The sequence below is a fragment of the Pelophylax lessonae genome (genome assembly GCF_965119305.1).
Source record: "Pelophylax lessonae genome assembly, chromosome: 7".
Classification (NCBI taxonomy): domain Eukaryota; kingdom Metazoa; phylum Chordata; class Amphibia; order Anura; family Ranidae; genus Pelophylax; species Pelophylax lessonae.
The window spans coordinates 294,768,930-294,781,456 of NC_138774.1; the positions used below are offsets into that span (position 1 = coordinate 294,768,930).

Here is a 12,527-nt window from a genome sequence, read left to right on the forward strand (position 1 = left end):
TTTGTCATCTCTGTTTTGTATGTGATTGCAGAAAGGAAGGAGTACTGGGAGAAGTACTTGCCTTTGGTCAATATGCAGCTGCCTCACTCCTACTCTCTGGTGGCGTCCCTTCTGGAGAGGAACGTGTCGGACGTTAGCGCTGTGCAGGAATGGGAGGCGGAGTGGAAGAGCCAAGGTCTTGCATCCCGCTTGTCTGCTGAGGTGAGTCCTTTGTAAATGAGCATTCGGTGCCACCCAGGCCTTGCATGTATAAAGGCCGGGGTCATGTCGCCTGTATGAGTGAGGCTGTGGGCCTATGCGTCCCGGGGTGCCAGCAGATGCTGAGAACCAATGGGGCCAAACGGTAACGACACTTTGCAAGCCGGGGACTGGTTCATGGTCACACCTGTGTTTCTCAAACACCCTACCTATGCTAACAATTCTTATGCCTTTTTATTGCATGGGTGAGGGGGTTGCATGGATGAGGGGGGTGCATGGGTGAGGGGGGTGCATGGGTGAGGGGGGGGTGCATTATCTCCACTTTTTCCATAATGCATTCAAACCCCTTGTTGTGACAGGAGTACCGTAGCAGGAAACGGCAACGCCTGCAGAAAAGGATACAGGATCAGCTCCGTCAGTGTAACCAGCAGCTCTCGGAGACGAACACGCCGGCCTCGGCCACACAGGACCTTGTGGACATGCTTAAAGCCTTCACCGTGCAGGGAGGAGCCGACCAGAACAAAGGGTCCAGGTTCACCCACGCTCAGAAATTCACTCACCAGCAGGTACTTTTATTGAGATTGTAGATGAAATAAGATGGCTAAATAGCATTGCCAATACCCACTTGCTGACCGCCAGCAGTACAAAAAGTCGGCTCTATTGCGCGAAGCGATGTACCTGTACGTCTTTTCCTGCAATAGCCAGCGGGGGGCAGACACTCCGCTGCCGGAGGCACACTGATTGGCCAGAGGGTGAGCCAATTGGCGAGTCTGGCGGTCGCTACTCGCAATCGCTTCCCAGAGAGACAGAACGGAGGTCTGTCGATGTAAACAAGGCAGACCGCCGTTCTGTCCGAGATGAACACAGTGATCTTGTGTTCCTGCAATTTAGGAACAAGGATCTCTCTGTTCATCTAGTGCAGGGATATGCAAACTGTGGCCCTCCAGATGTTGAAGAACTACATGTCCCATGAGGCATAGCAAGACTCTGATAGCAACAAGCATGACACCCAGAGGCATGATGGGACTTGTAGTTTTGTAACAGCTGGAGGGCCACAGTTTGCATAGCCCTGATCTAGTGATTCCATCCGCTGGCCTACAGTGATGGGACTACATTTCCCATAATGCTCCTGTACTCTGCAGTTTAGTTGAGCCATCACTGCGGCCTACACCGTTAGAAAGCACCCCCTAGCCCAGTGATGGTGAACCTCGGCACCCCAGATGTTTTGGAACTACATTTCCCATGATGCTCAACTAAACTGCAGAGTACAGGAGCATCATGGGAAATGTAGTCCCAAAACATCTGGGGTGCCAAGGTTCACCATCACTGCCCCCTAGGAGCACACTTAACCCTTTGATTTCCCCTGGTGTTAACTCCTTCCCTGCCAGTGTCATTATTACAGTGACAGTACATATTTGTAGCACTGATTACTGTAGTAATATCACTGGTACCCCCAAAAATGTCAGTTAGGGGTCCGCCGCAGTCCCGCTAAAAATTCCTGATCGCCGCCATTACTAGTAAAAATAAAAAGTCCCAGAAATCTCTCTCTTAGTTAGTAGACACAATAACTTATAAATACGCTTATTGTGATTTTTACCAAAAATATGTAGCAGAAAACAATTTGGCCTAAAATGTTTAAAAAAATTAGATTTTTAAATTATTATTATTATTTTTTTTTTTTTTTTTTTGGGAATGTTATATAGCAGAATGTGAAAAATATTTTCTTTTTTTCAGAATTGTCGCTTTTTTTTTTTGTTTGTTTTATAGCGCAAAAAAAAAAAAAAATAGCAGAGGTGATCAAATACCACCAAAAGAAAGCTCGGTTTGTGGGAAAAAAAGGACATCAATTTTATTTGGGTACAGCGTCGCACGACCGCGCAATTGTTCGTTAACCGGTTCCCGACCACCCGCCGCCCATTTACTGCGGCAGTGCGGCCCTCCTGCGTGAACCGACGTAGACCTACGTCGGTCGTACGCTTGCAGCTAGGGGACTCCGATGCACGGGGCAGGCTGCTCCGATTGCTGCCTGACACCCGCGATCGCTCCCCGCCGAGAGAGAAGAACGGTCGACTGTTGTAAACACATCTGACCGTTCTTCTATCTGGGATTATCACAGAGCGCCTGTGATCCTTCTATATAGGAACACAGGTCTCTATGGTCATTTCACAAGTCACGCCCCCCATAGTTAGAATCATCGTATTTTGATTGGTTTGCGCAAAAGTTATCACGTCTATTAACTACGGGAAAGATTTATGTCCTTTTTTATCGTTTCTTTTTTATTAGTAATGGCGGCGATCTGCGATTTTTAGCGGGACTGCGACATTGCAGCGGACAGATCGGACCCCTAACTGACATTTTTTACACTTTTGGGGGTACCAGTGACATTACTACAGTAATCAGTGCAAAAATATGCATTGTCACTGTACTAATGACACTGGCAGCGTAGGGGTTAACACTGTGGGTGATCAAGGGGTTAAATGTGTACCTAGTGGGTGTTTCTAATTGAACGGGGGCGGGGCTTGTGAATTGATCATAGAGACCTGTGATCCTATATAGAAGGATCACAGGAGCTCTGTGATCATTCCAGGGAGAAGAACGGTCAGCTGTGTTTACAACATCCGACCGTCCTTCTCTCTCAGCGCGGAACGATCGCGGGTGTCAGGCAGCAATCGGAGCCGCCTGCCCCGTGCATCGGAGTCCCCGCTGCCGAGTGGGGACGGGAGCGTAGCGCACACGCTCGCCCCCTAGCTGCATGTGTACGTCGGTTTGTGCAGGAGAGCTGCACTGCCGCAGTAAATAGGACACAGATATTTTTGGATAAAGTTGTGAGGACTCAAAAACCTTTAAATAATTGGTTGAAAAAAAAAAAAAAAATGAGGTGCCCAGTTGCAAAATATTGGCAGCAGCCAGGCCACAAAGTAGCACAGAATGAATTTTGCTCTGGTCTTATGTTGTCTTTATTTTATTATTTTATTTTTTTTTGTCTTCCTTCAGGATCCTCACGTATTAAACGAGCAAATGCAAAGAGCCACGGAAAGCCTCTCCAGAAGAGACGCTCAGGTAGGAAACTTGTAGAAAGCACTGCATTGATCTGTATTGGAACAGAACACCTGCGCATTGCCCATACGGGCAAACGCAGCCCTCATCTGGACGTACGCTTAGGCTTGGCCATACATGGGTCGAATTTTCGAGAATTATCTTTCGAAAGTCTTATCTAAGAATTTTTCGTTCGAATTTCGCACCATTAAACCGCATTCACACTGGTACGACTTGGACCGCGACTTGTCAGCCTGACAAGTCGCGGTCCTCACGCTCCCATTGTGTAGTACAGGACCCGTTCTAATAGGAGCGACACAACTCCGACTTAGAAAAAGGGTCCTGTACTACTTCGGGGCAACTTGCATAGACTTCCATTACATGAAGTCCGGACAAGTCGCGCTTGCACGCGACTTCACAGGTCGCCCCCTAAGTCGGAGCGACGTAATGTGAACGGAGGCTTAGTGGGGCCGCAGCAACGGCTGATTTTCGTGCGGTCATCGAATTTTGAGTGATCGGGCATGTTGGAAATTTTTTGAAAAACTAACGATTTTCTAATCAGTGATGGGAGAATCGTGCGAGAAATATAATTAAAAAAGAAATGCGAATGAGTGCAAGAAAAGAAAATTCCCGAAAAGAAAAAAAGATTCCCAGGCCACAAAAATTATTTTCTGTAGCAACAGGAGGGGAAATTTGAAGGCGTGGTCGATCGAATTTCGAAATCAATGGTGCCTGGTGGCAAAATCAGAAATTTTGTGCGTTTTGTGATCTGATGGTGCCACCATTGATTTCGAAATTCGACCGACCACGCCTTCAATTTCACCTCATGTTGCTACAGAAAATAAATTTTCGTGGACCAGGAATTTTTTCTTTTCTTGCACTCATGCGCATTTCTTTTTCAAGTATATTTCTCGCACGATTCTCCCGTCACTGATTAGAAAATCGTTCCTTTTTGAAAAAATCTCCAACCTGCCCGGTCACTCAAATTAGATGACCACACAAAAATCGGGCGTTGATGCGGCCCCACTAATGGTGCAAAATTCCAACGAATATTCTTAGATAAGATTTTCGAAAAAAGAATATTCTTTCGAAATTCGACCCATGTATGGTCAGCCTTAGGGAAACCTGTGTGAACGAAGGCCAAACTCAAAATTCAAGCGTGGCGTCCTGGATCCCTCAAAAATGTTTCACAAATGGGTGTCAGCGGTAAACCCCCAAACATGTCCCGGTACACCAACTAGGGATCGACCGATTATGGGCAAAGCCGATATATCGAGGACCAATATGCACTTCCCCCGATATATCGGAATCGGCCCCGGAGGATACCGGTATTGCCGATATTTAGGGAAAGTGCTGTACCGGAGTGATGGCTGCAGCTAGAGGCATCACCCCGGTACCGGCGTCCATAGCCGACGGTCGGCTGTCTTGTAATGACAACCGATGTGGCTGAGAAGCCTCTCGGCTGTCATTACAAGGAGCAGAAGGGGACGTCCCCCCCCCCCCCTCCTCTCGCTGCCTTCTGCGGCTCGCCCGGGTCTCCCGTCCCACCCAGGAGACCCGGGCATCCAGCCTGCACGGCCTGCACGGATTCGGCTCTGATCGGGTCTCCATGCAAAAACCCGGAAGTGATGTCATGACCGGTGTCCATAGCTGATGTCATGACATCACTTCCGGGTACTCTGCGCCGAATTAAAAAAATGACCGCATTCAAAACAGCCAAACTTGGCGTTTTGAATGCTTTTAAGTGCAGAGGAGGGGTTTGGGGTCTTTTAGACCCCCCAGATCCCTCCACAACAGTACCTGTCAAACAAAAATGAAAAAAAAAAAATTTTTTAAATGTAAGAAAATTTCGTCCGATACCGATATGCGATGACCAAAATATCGATATCGGCAATGAAAAAACGATATCGGTCGATCACTAATGCAGCTGGCTTTTTCTTTCGATTTTAGGATGCAGATGCCGAACAGCAGGAGCTGACATCCCTACAGCAGCAGATTGAGCTCATAGATCAGGAGATCCAGGGACTGACGGAGAGCGCCAAACTCCTCCAACTCACTCTGACTCAGGTAAGAAGGCGGGCAAACCCTGAACAGGGGGAGGAGTTACGCAGAGACAAGCGACCTATCCAGGAAGCCCTGGGGCTTTACATTTTGGTAGTCTGATGTTATGAGTTATCAAGCTTACTTACTCCGCAAACCCTCCTTTCACACGGGGGGGGGGGATACGTTTGGGCGGGCTTTACTTTCTCAGTAATCACGTTAATCTAGTAATAATGTGTAAGTTTACAGTCAGATGATGTCATCACTGGAGTCCTGTGATCTCATTCCTGCAGGTGGAGGAAGAGCGAAGGAAAATGCAGCAGTGCTGTGAGGAGAAGGAGGGCGTGGTAAGAGTGAAGAAGACAGCGGTGGAATTATTGCCCGACGCAGAAAACAATCTTGCCAAATTGCAGGTAACTGCGCCAAATGCAGAATTTGATAAATGAGAATAAAGCATCCGTCCAGAGAATATCCACCCAAGTGACAAAACAGAAGCGGCTTCTAGATAAATCTATGAAAGCTTTATTTATCCACTTAATGACCGCCCTATAGAAGATCTACTGCTACAGGGCAGCTGTTCTGTGCAGAATCCCGTATATACACGTGATTCTGCACTTCTGCCTAGGGGGCGCCCTTCGCTTCTGCTGTGTTTACTCACAGCAGAAGCCGATCATCGGGTGTTGGGCATTGGATGTTTGCTGGCACCCGCAGATCGCCAGGCAGAGATTCAGAACGGAGATCTGCCTAAGTAAACAAGACAGAGCTCCATTTTAAGGCTCCGTTCACATCTAGGCCATTTTCTGCTCTAAGCCTTAGCTCTACAAACACCCAACAAGACAAATCCCATTCATTTCAACGGCCCCTGTTCACATCTGAGCGTTCTGTCGCCTTAAGAAAAATTTTCGTGCCCCTAATGACGTCACGTATGACGAAACGCGTAGGGAGGAACATGTACGACGGCTGTTTGTGACTGGAGGAAGTGTTTATCTTGCGCCTCTGGCGTCCTACATGCAGTTTGCAAGTTTGTGCCATGTAAGTGCAATATATCGCTAAATTGTTTGGTTTTTATGGTATTACCCTATGTGAAGCCTTTTATTTTGCATATGCTCTGGTCTGCTAAGAACAAACGGAAGATTGCTTAACTGCCGGATAACACATATTGCCACCAGGATCACCTTTATGGCTGGCGCAAGAGGTGCCCCCCCTTCCGCCGTTTCCAGGTCGTCCTGGACCCGGTAGGCGGGGAAAACCGATCTGGTCCTCTCTCGGCAGGAAAGGCGGGGAAAACCGATCCGGTCCTCTCTCGGGCAGGAAAGGCGGGGAAAACTGATCCGGTCCTCTCTCGGGCAGGAAAGGCGGGGAAAACTGATCTGGTCCTCTCTCGGGCAGGAAAGGCGGGGAAAACCGATCCGGTCCTCTCTCGGGCAGGAAAGGCGGGGAAAACTGATCTGGTCCTCTCTCGGGCAGGAAAGGGGGGGAAAATTTATCCTATCCTCTCTCAGGCAGGAAAGGGGGGGGGGGGGAAACCGATCCGGTCCTCTATCAGGCAGGAAAGGCGGGGAAAACTGATCTGGTCCTCTCTCGGGCAGGAAAGGCGGGGAAAACCGATCCGGTCCTCTCTCGGGCAGGAAAGGTGGGGAAAACTGATCCGGTCCTCTCTCGGGCAGGAAAGGCGGGGAAAACCGATCCGGTCCTCTCTCGGGCAGGAAAGGCGGGGAAAACCGATCCAGGCCTCTCTCTGGCAGGAAAGGCGGGGAAAACCGATCCGGTCCTCTCTCAGGCAGGAAAGGCGGGGAAAACCGATCTGGTCCTCTCTCGGGCAGGAAAGGGGAGGACAATTGATCCGGTCCTCTCTCGGGCAGGAAAGGCGGGGAAAACCGATCCGGTCCTCTCTCGGGCAGGAAAGGTGGGGAAAACTGATCCGGTCCTCTCTCGGGCAGGAAAGGCGGGGAAAACCGATCCGGTCCTCTCTCGGGCAGGAAAGGCGGGGAAAACCGATCCGGTCCTCTCTCGGGCAGGAAAGGCGGGGAAAACCGATCCGGTCCTCTCTCGGGCAGGAAAGGCGGGGAAAACTGATCTGGTCCTCTCTCAGGCAGGAAAGGCGGGGAAAACCGATCTGGTCCTCTCTCGGGCAGGAAAGGCGGGGAAAACCGATCTGGTCCTCTCTCGGGCAGGAAAGGTGGGGAAAACTGATCCGGTCCTCTCTCGGGCAGGAAAGGCGGGGAAAACTGATCCGGTCCTCTCTCGGGCAGGAAAGGCGGGGAAAACCGATCCGGTCCTCTCTCGGGCAGGAAAGGTGGGGAAAACTGATCTGGTCCTCTCTCGGGCAGGAAAGGCGGGGAAAACCGATCCAGGCCTCTCTTGCAGGAAATATATATATATATATATTTTATATAATATATATATATATATATATATATATATATATATATATATATATATATATATATATATATATATATATATATATATAAATACATTTTAATAAAATAAAAAAATATATATATATATATATATATATAATTACTGTTATTGTGAACATATATACACTTTTTTATTTTTTCTATACTGTTCTGCAACTGTTTGAGTTTAATAGACGGCATTTTAGTGATCTCGTTGCTTTGTCCCAGTTTGCTTTAAAAATGTGTACTATATAATTTAGGTGTGATTTGATTGATTTATATATTTTTTTATGGATCTCTTTGTACTGCTTTTTTATAGGCCATGGTAGACAGCAGCACTCAGCGGCTGGTAAACCTCGCCGGTCAGTGGGAATCTCATCGGGTCCGGCTCGTGGAAGAGTACAGAGAGCTGAGGAGGGTCCATCAGGAGAAGGAGGTACGTTCTAATAACATAAAGAGCCTTGCAGCACTGGGGTCGTCCGTTCCAATCCTTTACCACAGGTAGTGCCGGGTTGCATGTGCTCCCTGTGCCTGTGTGGGTTTCCTCCGGGTACTCTTGTTTCCTCCCACACTTCAAAAGACATGCTGGTAGGTTCATTAGCTTCTGTCTAAATTGGCCCTACTGTGTGTATGTATAAATGTGAGTTGGGGACCTTAGATTGTAAGCTTCTTGGGGGCAGGGACTGATGGAAAAAATACAATCAGCCTGTCAGTGCTCAGACCATACGCCGCACACTGCATCAAATTGGTCTGCATGGCTGTCATCCCAGAAGGAAGACTCTTCTAAAGATGATGCACAAAAAAGTCCTCAAACAGTTTGCTGAAGACAAGCAGACTAAGGACATGGATTACTGGAACCTGAAGTTTGCTAAGACCCTGAAACTGAGCTGCAGCATGGTGGCCAAGACCATACAGCGGTTTACCAGAACAGGTTCCACTCAGAACAGGACTCCCCATGGTCCACCAAAGAAGTTGAGTGCCGTGCTCAGCGTCATATCCAGAGGTTGTCTTTGGGAAATAGACCTAGGAGTGCTGCCAGCATTGCTGCAGAGGTTGAAGGGGTGGGGGGTCAGCCTGTCAGTGCTCAGACCATACGCTGCACACTGCATCAAATTGGTCTGCATGGCTGTCGTCCCAGAAGGAAGCCTCTTCTAAAGATGATGCACCAGAAAGCCAGCAAACAGTTTGCTGAAGACAAGCAGACTAAGGACATGGATTACTGGAACCATCTCCTGTGGTCTGATGAGACCAAGATAAACTTATTTGGTTCAGATGGTGTCAGGCGTGTGTGGGGGCAACCAGGTGAGGAGTACAAAGACAAGTGTGTCTTGTCTACAGTCAAGCATGGTGGGGGGAGTGTCATGGTCTGGGGCTGCATGAGTGCTGCCAGCACTGGGGAGCTACAGTTCATTGAGGGAACCATGAATGCCAACATGTACTGTGACATACTGAAGCAGAGCATGATCCCCTCCCTTCAGAGACTGGGCCGCAGGGCAGTATTCCAACATGATAACGACCCCAAACACCTCCAAGATGACCACTGCCTTGCTAAAGAAGCTGAGGGTAAAGGTGATGGACTGGCCAAGCTCGTCTCCAGACCTAAACCCTATTGAGCATCTGTGGGGGATCCTCAAACAGAAGGTGGAGGAGCGCAAGGTCTCTAACATCCACCAGCTCTGTGATGTCATCATGGAGGAGGGGAAGAGGACTCCAGTGACAACCTGTGAAGCTCTGGTGAACTCCATGCCCAAGAGGGTTAAGGCAGTGCTGGAAAATAATGGCGGCCACACAAAATATTGACACTTTGGGCACAATTTGGACATTTTCACTTAGGGGTGTACTCACTTTTGTTGCCAGCGGTTTAGACATTAATGGCTGTGTGTTGAGTTATTTTGAGGGGACAGCAAATTTACACTGTTATACAAGCTGTACACTCACTACTTCCTGTCTCTTTTGGAGCATCACGTAGATCAGTGTTTCTCAACTCCGGTCCTCAGGGCACACTAACAGGCCAGATTTTAAGTATTACCTTGGGGAGATGCAGACTAGAATGCTGCAATCACTGAGCAGCATATGATATCACCTGTGATGTGTTTCAGTTTTCATCATGCATTGGGATGGTAGTGACAGTTGTGGGCGCTCATTGGGATTGGTAGTGACAGTTGTGGGCGCTCATTGGGATGGTAGTGACAGTTGTGGGCGCTCATTGGGATGGTAGTGACAGTTGTGGATGTTCATTGGGCAGGTCTGGAATAAAATTAGATGCAGGGGGTGGGCGGAGATTAGCAGAGACCAGCAGGAATGGCGCTACCCGCTGTTCCCTTCCATGCCCTGTGTATAGAATCCAGTGAAGTTGCTGATTAGAGTATACAGCAGCCACAAAAGCCCCACCCCCTGGACAGGAAATTACAAATCCAGAGGCTCTGAAACATCTTTTTTGGAAGATATGATGAGCATGCTGCAGCTAAAAGGTAGAGCTAATGTTAATGCAAAGTATACATGTCCTATAAAGTCTGATTATTGATATTTTTAAGAACGGAATTAAATGGCATGTCAAGATACCAAAAATCTTGGTCCATTCTTTCACAGGATGAGTCCTCTCGGTGGATGAAAGATGTCAAAGATTTATACGACAAAATCCGAGCCTCGGCTGATGAGGCGAAGCGCAAAGAGGAGCTCTACAAGCAGCTGGTAAGAGTTGTCTGCCTGCTTCAATACAAGTATTACTTTGGCAGCAGTGGCGGCCCGTCCATTGGGGGCGCCGCTCCCCCCAATGGGCGGCCCGTCCATTGGGAGCGCAGGGGCGCCACCCCCCTATCCATGCATTCGGCCCCCTAATCTACATGCAGGGCTCCGGACGCATGGATTCCAATAGGGTGTTTTTTTTTTTAAGCACGTGGATTAGAGCCAGAGGCTCTAGTAAGCTTCAAAAAAGGTGGGCTCGGGGCGCAGAGCATTGCGCCCCGAGCACAACCAGTTGTGTGACCATAGCGAATGTAAACTCGCTATTGTCACACAAATTCTCCTCCTGGCCAATCAGGAAGCGGGTCCTGAGACCTGTTTCCCGATTGGCCGAAAGAAGCCTTGCTCTTGGCCAAGGAGGAGGGAGGAGACGCAGGGGAAGTCCAACCCACGGAGGAGACTGAGGGGGAAGCCGCCGCAGCCTGCCCTCCACATGTCAGGGTGAGTGACAGGTTGGGTAAAATGCATTACTGAGAATGCTTAATCACTTGGGCTTACCAACCAGGCCATAGACAAATGACGTCAGTCAGGGAGAGGAATACCGGGTTTATGGCTGCAGCAATATGCCATAATCCCGGTATTTGCTTTTTTTCAGACGAAAATTCTCTTCCAAATGAAAGTGGTCCAGTGGCGAATCTTCCACTTGGACCCACTTTTAGAAGTGGCTAGAGGGGTGCCCCCTCTTCCGCATCTTCCTGGTGGTTCCCGGGCTTACTCCACCGATTGTTAAAGCCCAGGACCCATCCGGCTCCGCCGGTGGATTGGCATAGAGATGAGTGAAGGCAAGACGTGCACTGTTTTTTCTTTACTGTAATCAGGGGGAAACGGATGTCTCACCTGGTGGCACCTATCAAAGGGGAGTTCTGTCCTGGACTCCCCTTTGAGGAGGAACCGCTGATCGGCTCTCCTCGCCACACACTCGACAGTGTGAGGGGCGCCGATTAAATGGCATTTCCTCATTTATATACTGTATGTGGACACAGCCGATAAAATGGGTAAAGAGCCACGTCATTGGCTCTTTACCAAAATCAGGGTCGCGCCGTGTCCACGGCGTGGCCGCGATCAAGCAGCCGTTCTGGGGCGACGTCATATGACGTCCTCCCAGAACGAGAGCCGCACCGCTCCGCCGTCATTTGACGGTGGATGGGCGGCAAGTAAGTAAATTGCTAATTGGTGGAGCCACCCAGAGACTTGTCCCTGTTGGCACCGAATGGAATTTTACATTCAGCTGTCAGCGGGTAACCCCACTGACAGCTGATGAGTCCTCTGTCGTTAAGGACGCGGCTGCTGGCTTTCCGGCACACTCCTTAACAACTAGCTATTGTAAAGACGCTGGGTTTTCGCCGGCTTCAAAAATTTGCATCGGAATCGCAGCTGAACTGCTGATTTGACAATTCGGTCAGTTTGACCTCCAGACGTTAAAGATTCCACTTGAAGAATATTGGTTCCTGCTGGTAATTGTCACCTCTCTCCGTTTTCTACAGGTGTCAGAGTACGAGTCTCTTCCTCAGGAGGTCTCGCGAGCCGCCTATACCCAGCGCATCCTAGAGATTGTAAGCAATATTAAGAAGCAAAAGGAGGAAATCACGAAGGTAATGACTGTTGTTCAGTTTAGAATTCGAGTCACGGCACCAAAATGTGAAACCAAAATATTATTATTAAAGCGGAGTTCCACCCAAAAGTGGAACTTCCGCTTTAGGCAGTTCTAACCCCCTGACATGCCATATTTGGCATATCATTTTTTTTGGGGGGGAGAGGGGGTACCTAGTTTTGACAGGTACCCGCTCCCACTTCCGCTCGGAGCGCCGCAGCGCCCTGAGCGGAAGTTCTCCTCTCCCCCCTCCCTCCCTGCAATCTTCTGGGACGTGTCAGAAGATTGTCGGCCAATCACGACGCGCAGCGCGACTCGCACATGCGCAGTGCGTACCCGGCTGTGAAGCCGACAACCGTCACAGCCGGGTGCCCACACCAGTGATGCCGGCGCCGCAGACAGAGAGGGAGAAGAGCGAGGCTTCGGGCGGCCGCATCGCTGGACCGTTGGACTGGTGAGTTTGTGTTTAGGCTGGAACTCCGCTTTAATAAGGATTTCTATAGCGCCAGCAATTTACA

General features: G+C 49.2%; 1 protein-coding gene across 1 annotated transcript in view; it reads left to right on the forward strand.

Annotated features, from left to right (window-relative positions):
* CCDC22 (CCC complex scaffolding subunit CCDC22) overlaps nucleotides 1-12,527 on the forward strand; it is a 46,414-nt gene that overhangs the window by 21,114 nt on the left and 12,773 nt on the right. Inside the window, exons 6-13 of the mRNA XM_082263464.1 lie at nucleotides 32-201; nucleotides 558-764; nucleotides 3,193-3,258; nucleotides 5,185-5,301; nucleotides 5,568-5,687; nucleotides 7,996-8,112; nucleotides 10,266-10,367; nucleotides 11,903-12,010. Of these exons, the coding sequence (XP_082119590.1) occupies nucleotides 32-201; nucleotides 558-764; nucleotides 3,193-3,258; nucleotides 5,185-5,301; nucleotides 5,568-5,687; nucleotides 7,996-8,112; nucleotides 10,266-10,367; nucleotides 11,903-12,010 (1,007 nt within the window). The remainder of the gene's footprint in view (nucleotides 1-31; nucleotides 202-557; nucleotides 765-3,192; nucleotides 3,259-5,184; nucleotides 5,302-5,567; nucleotides 5,688-7,995; nucleotides 8,113-10,265; nucleotides 10,368-11,902; nucleotides 12,011-12,527) is intronic.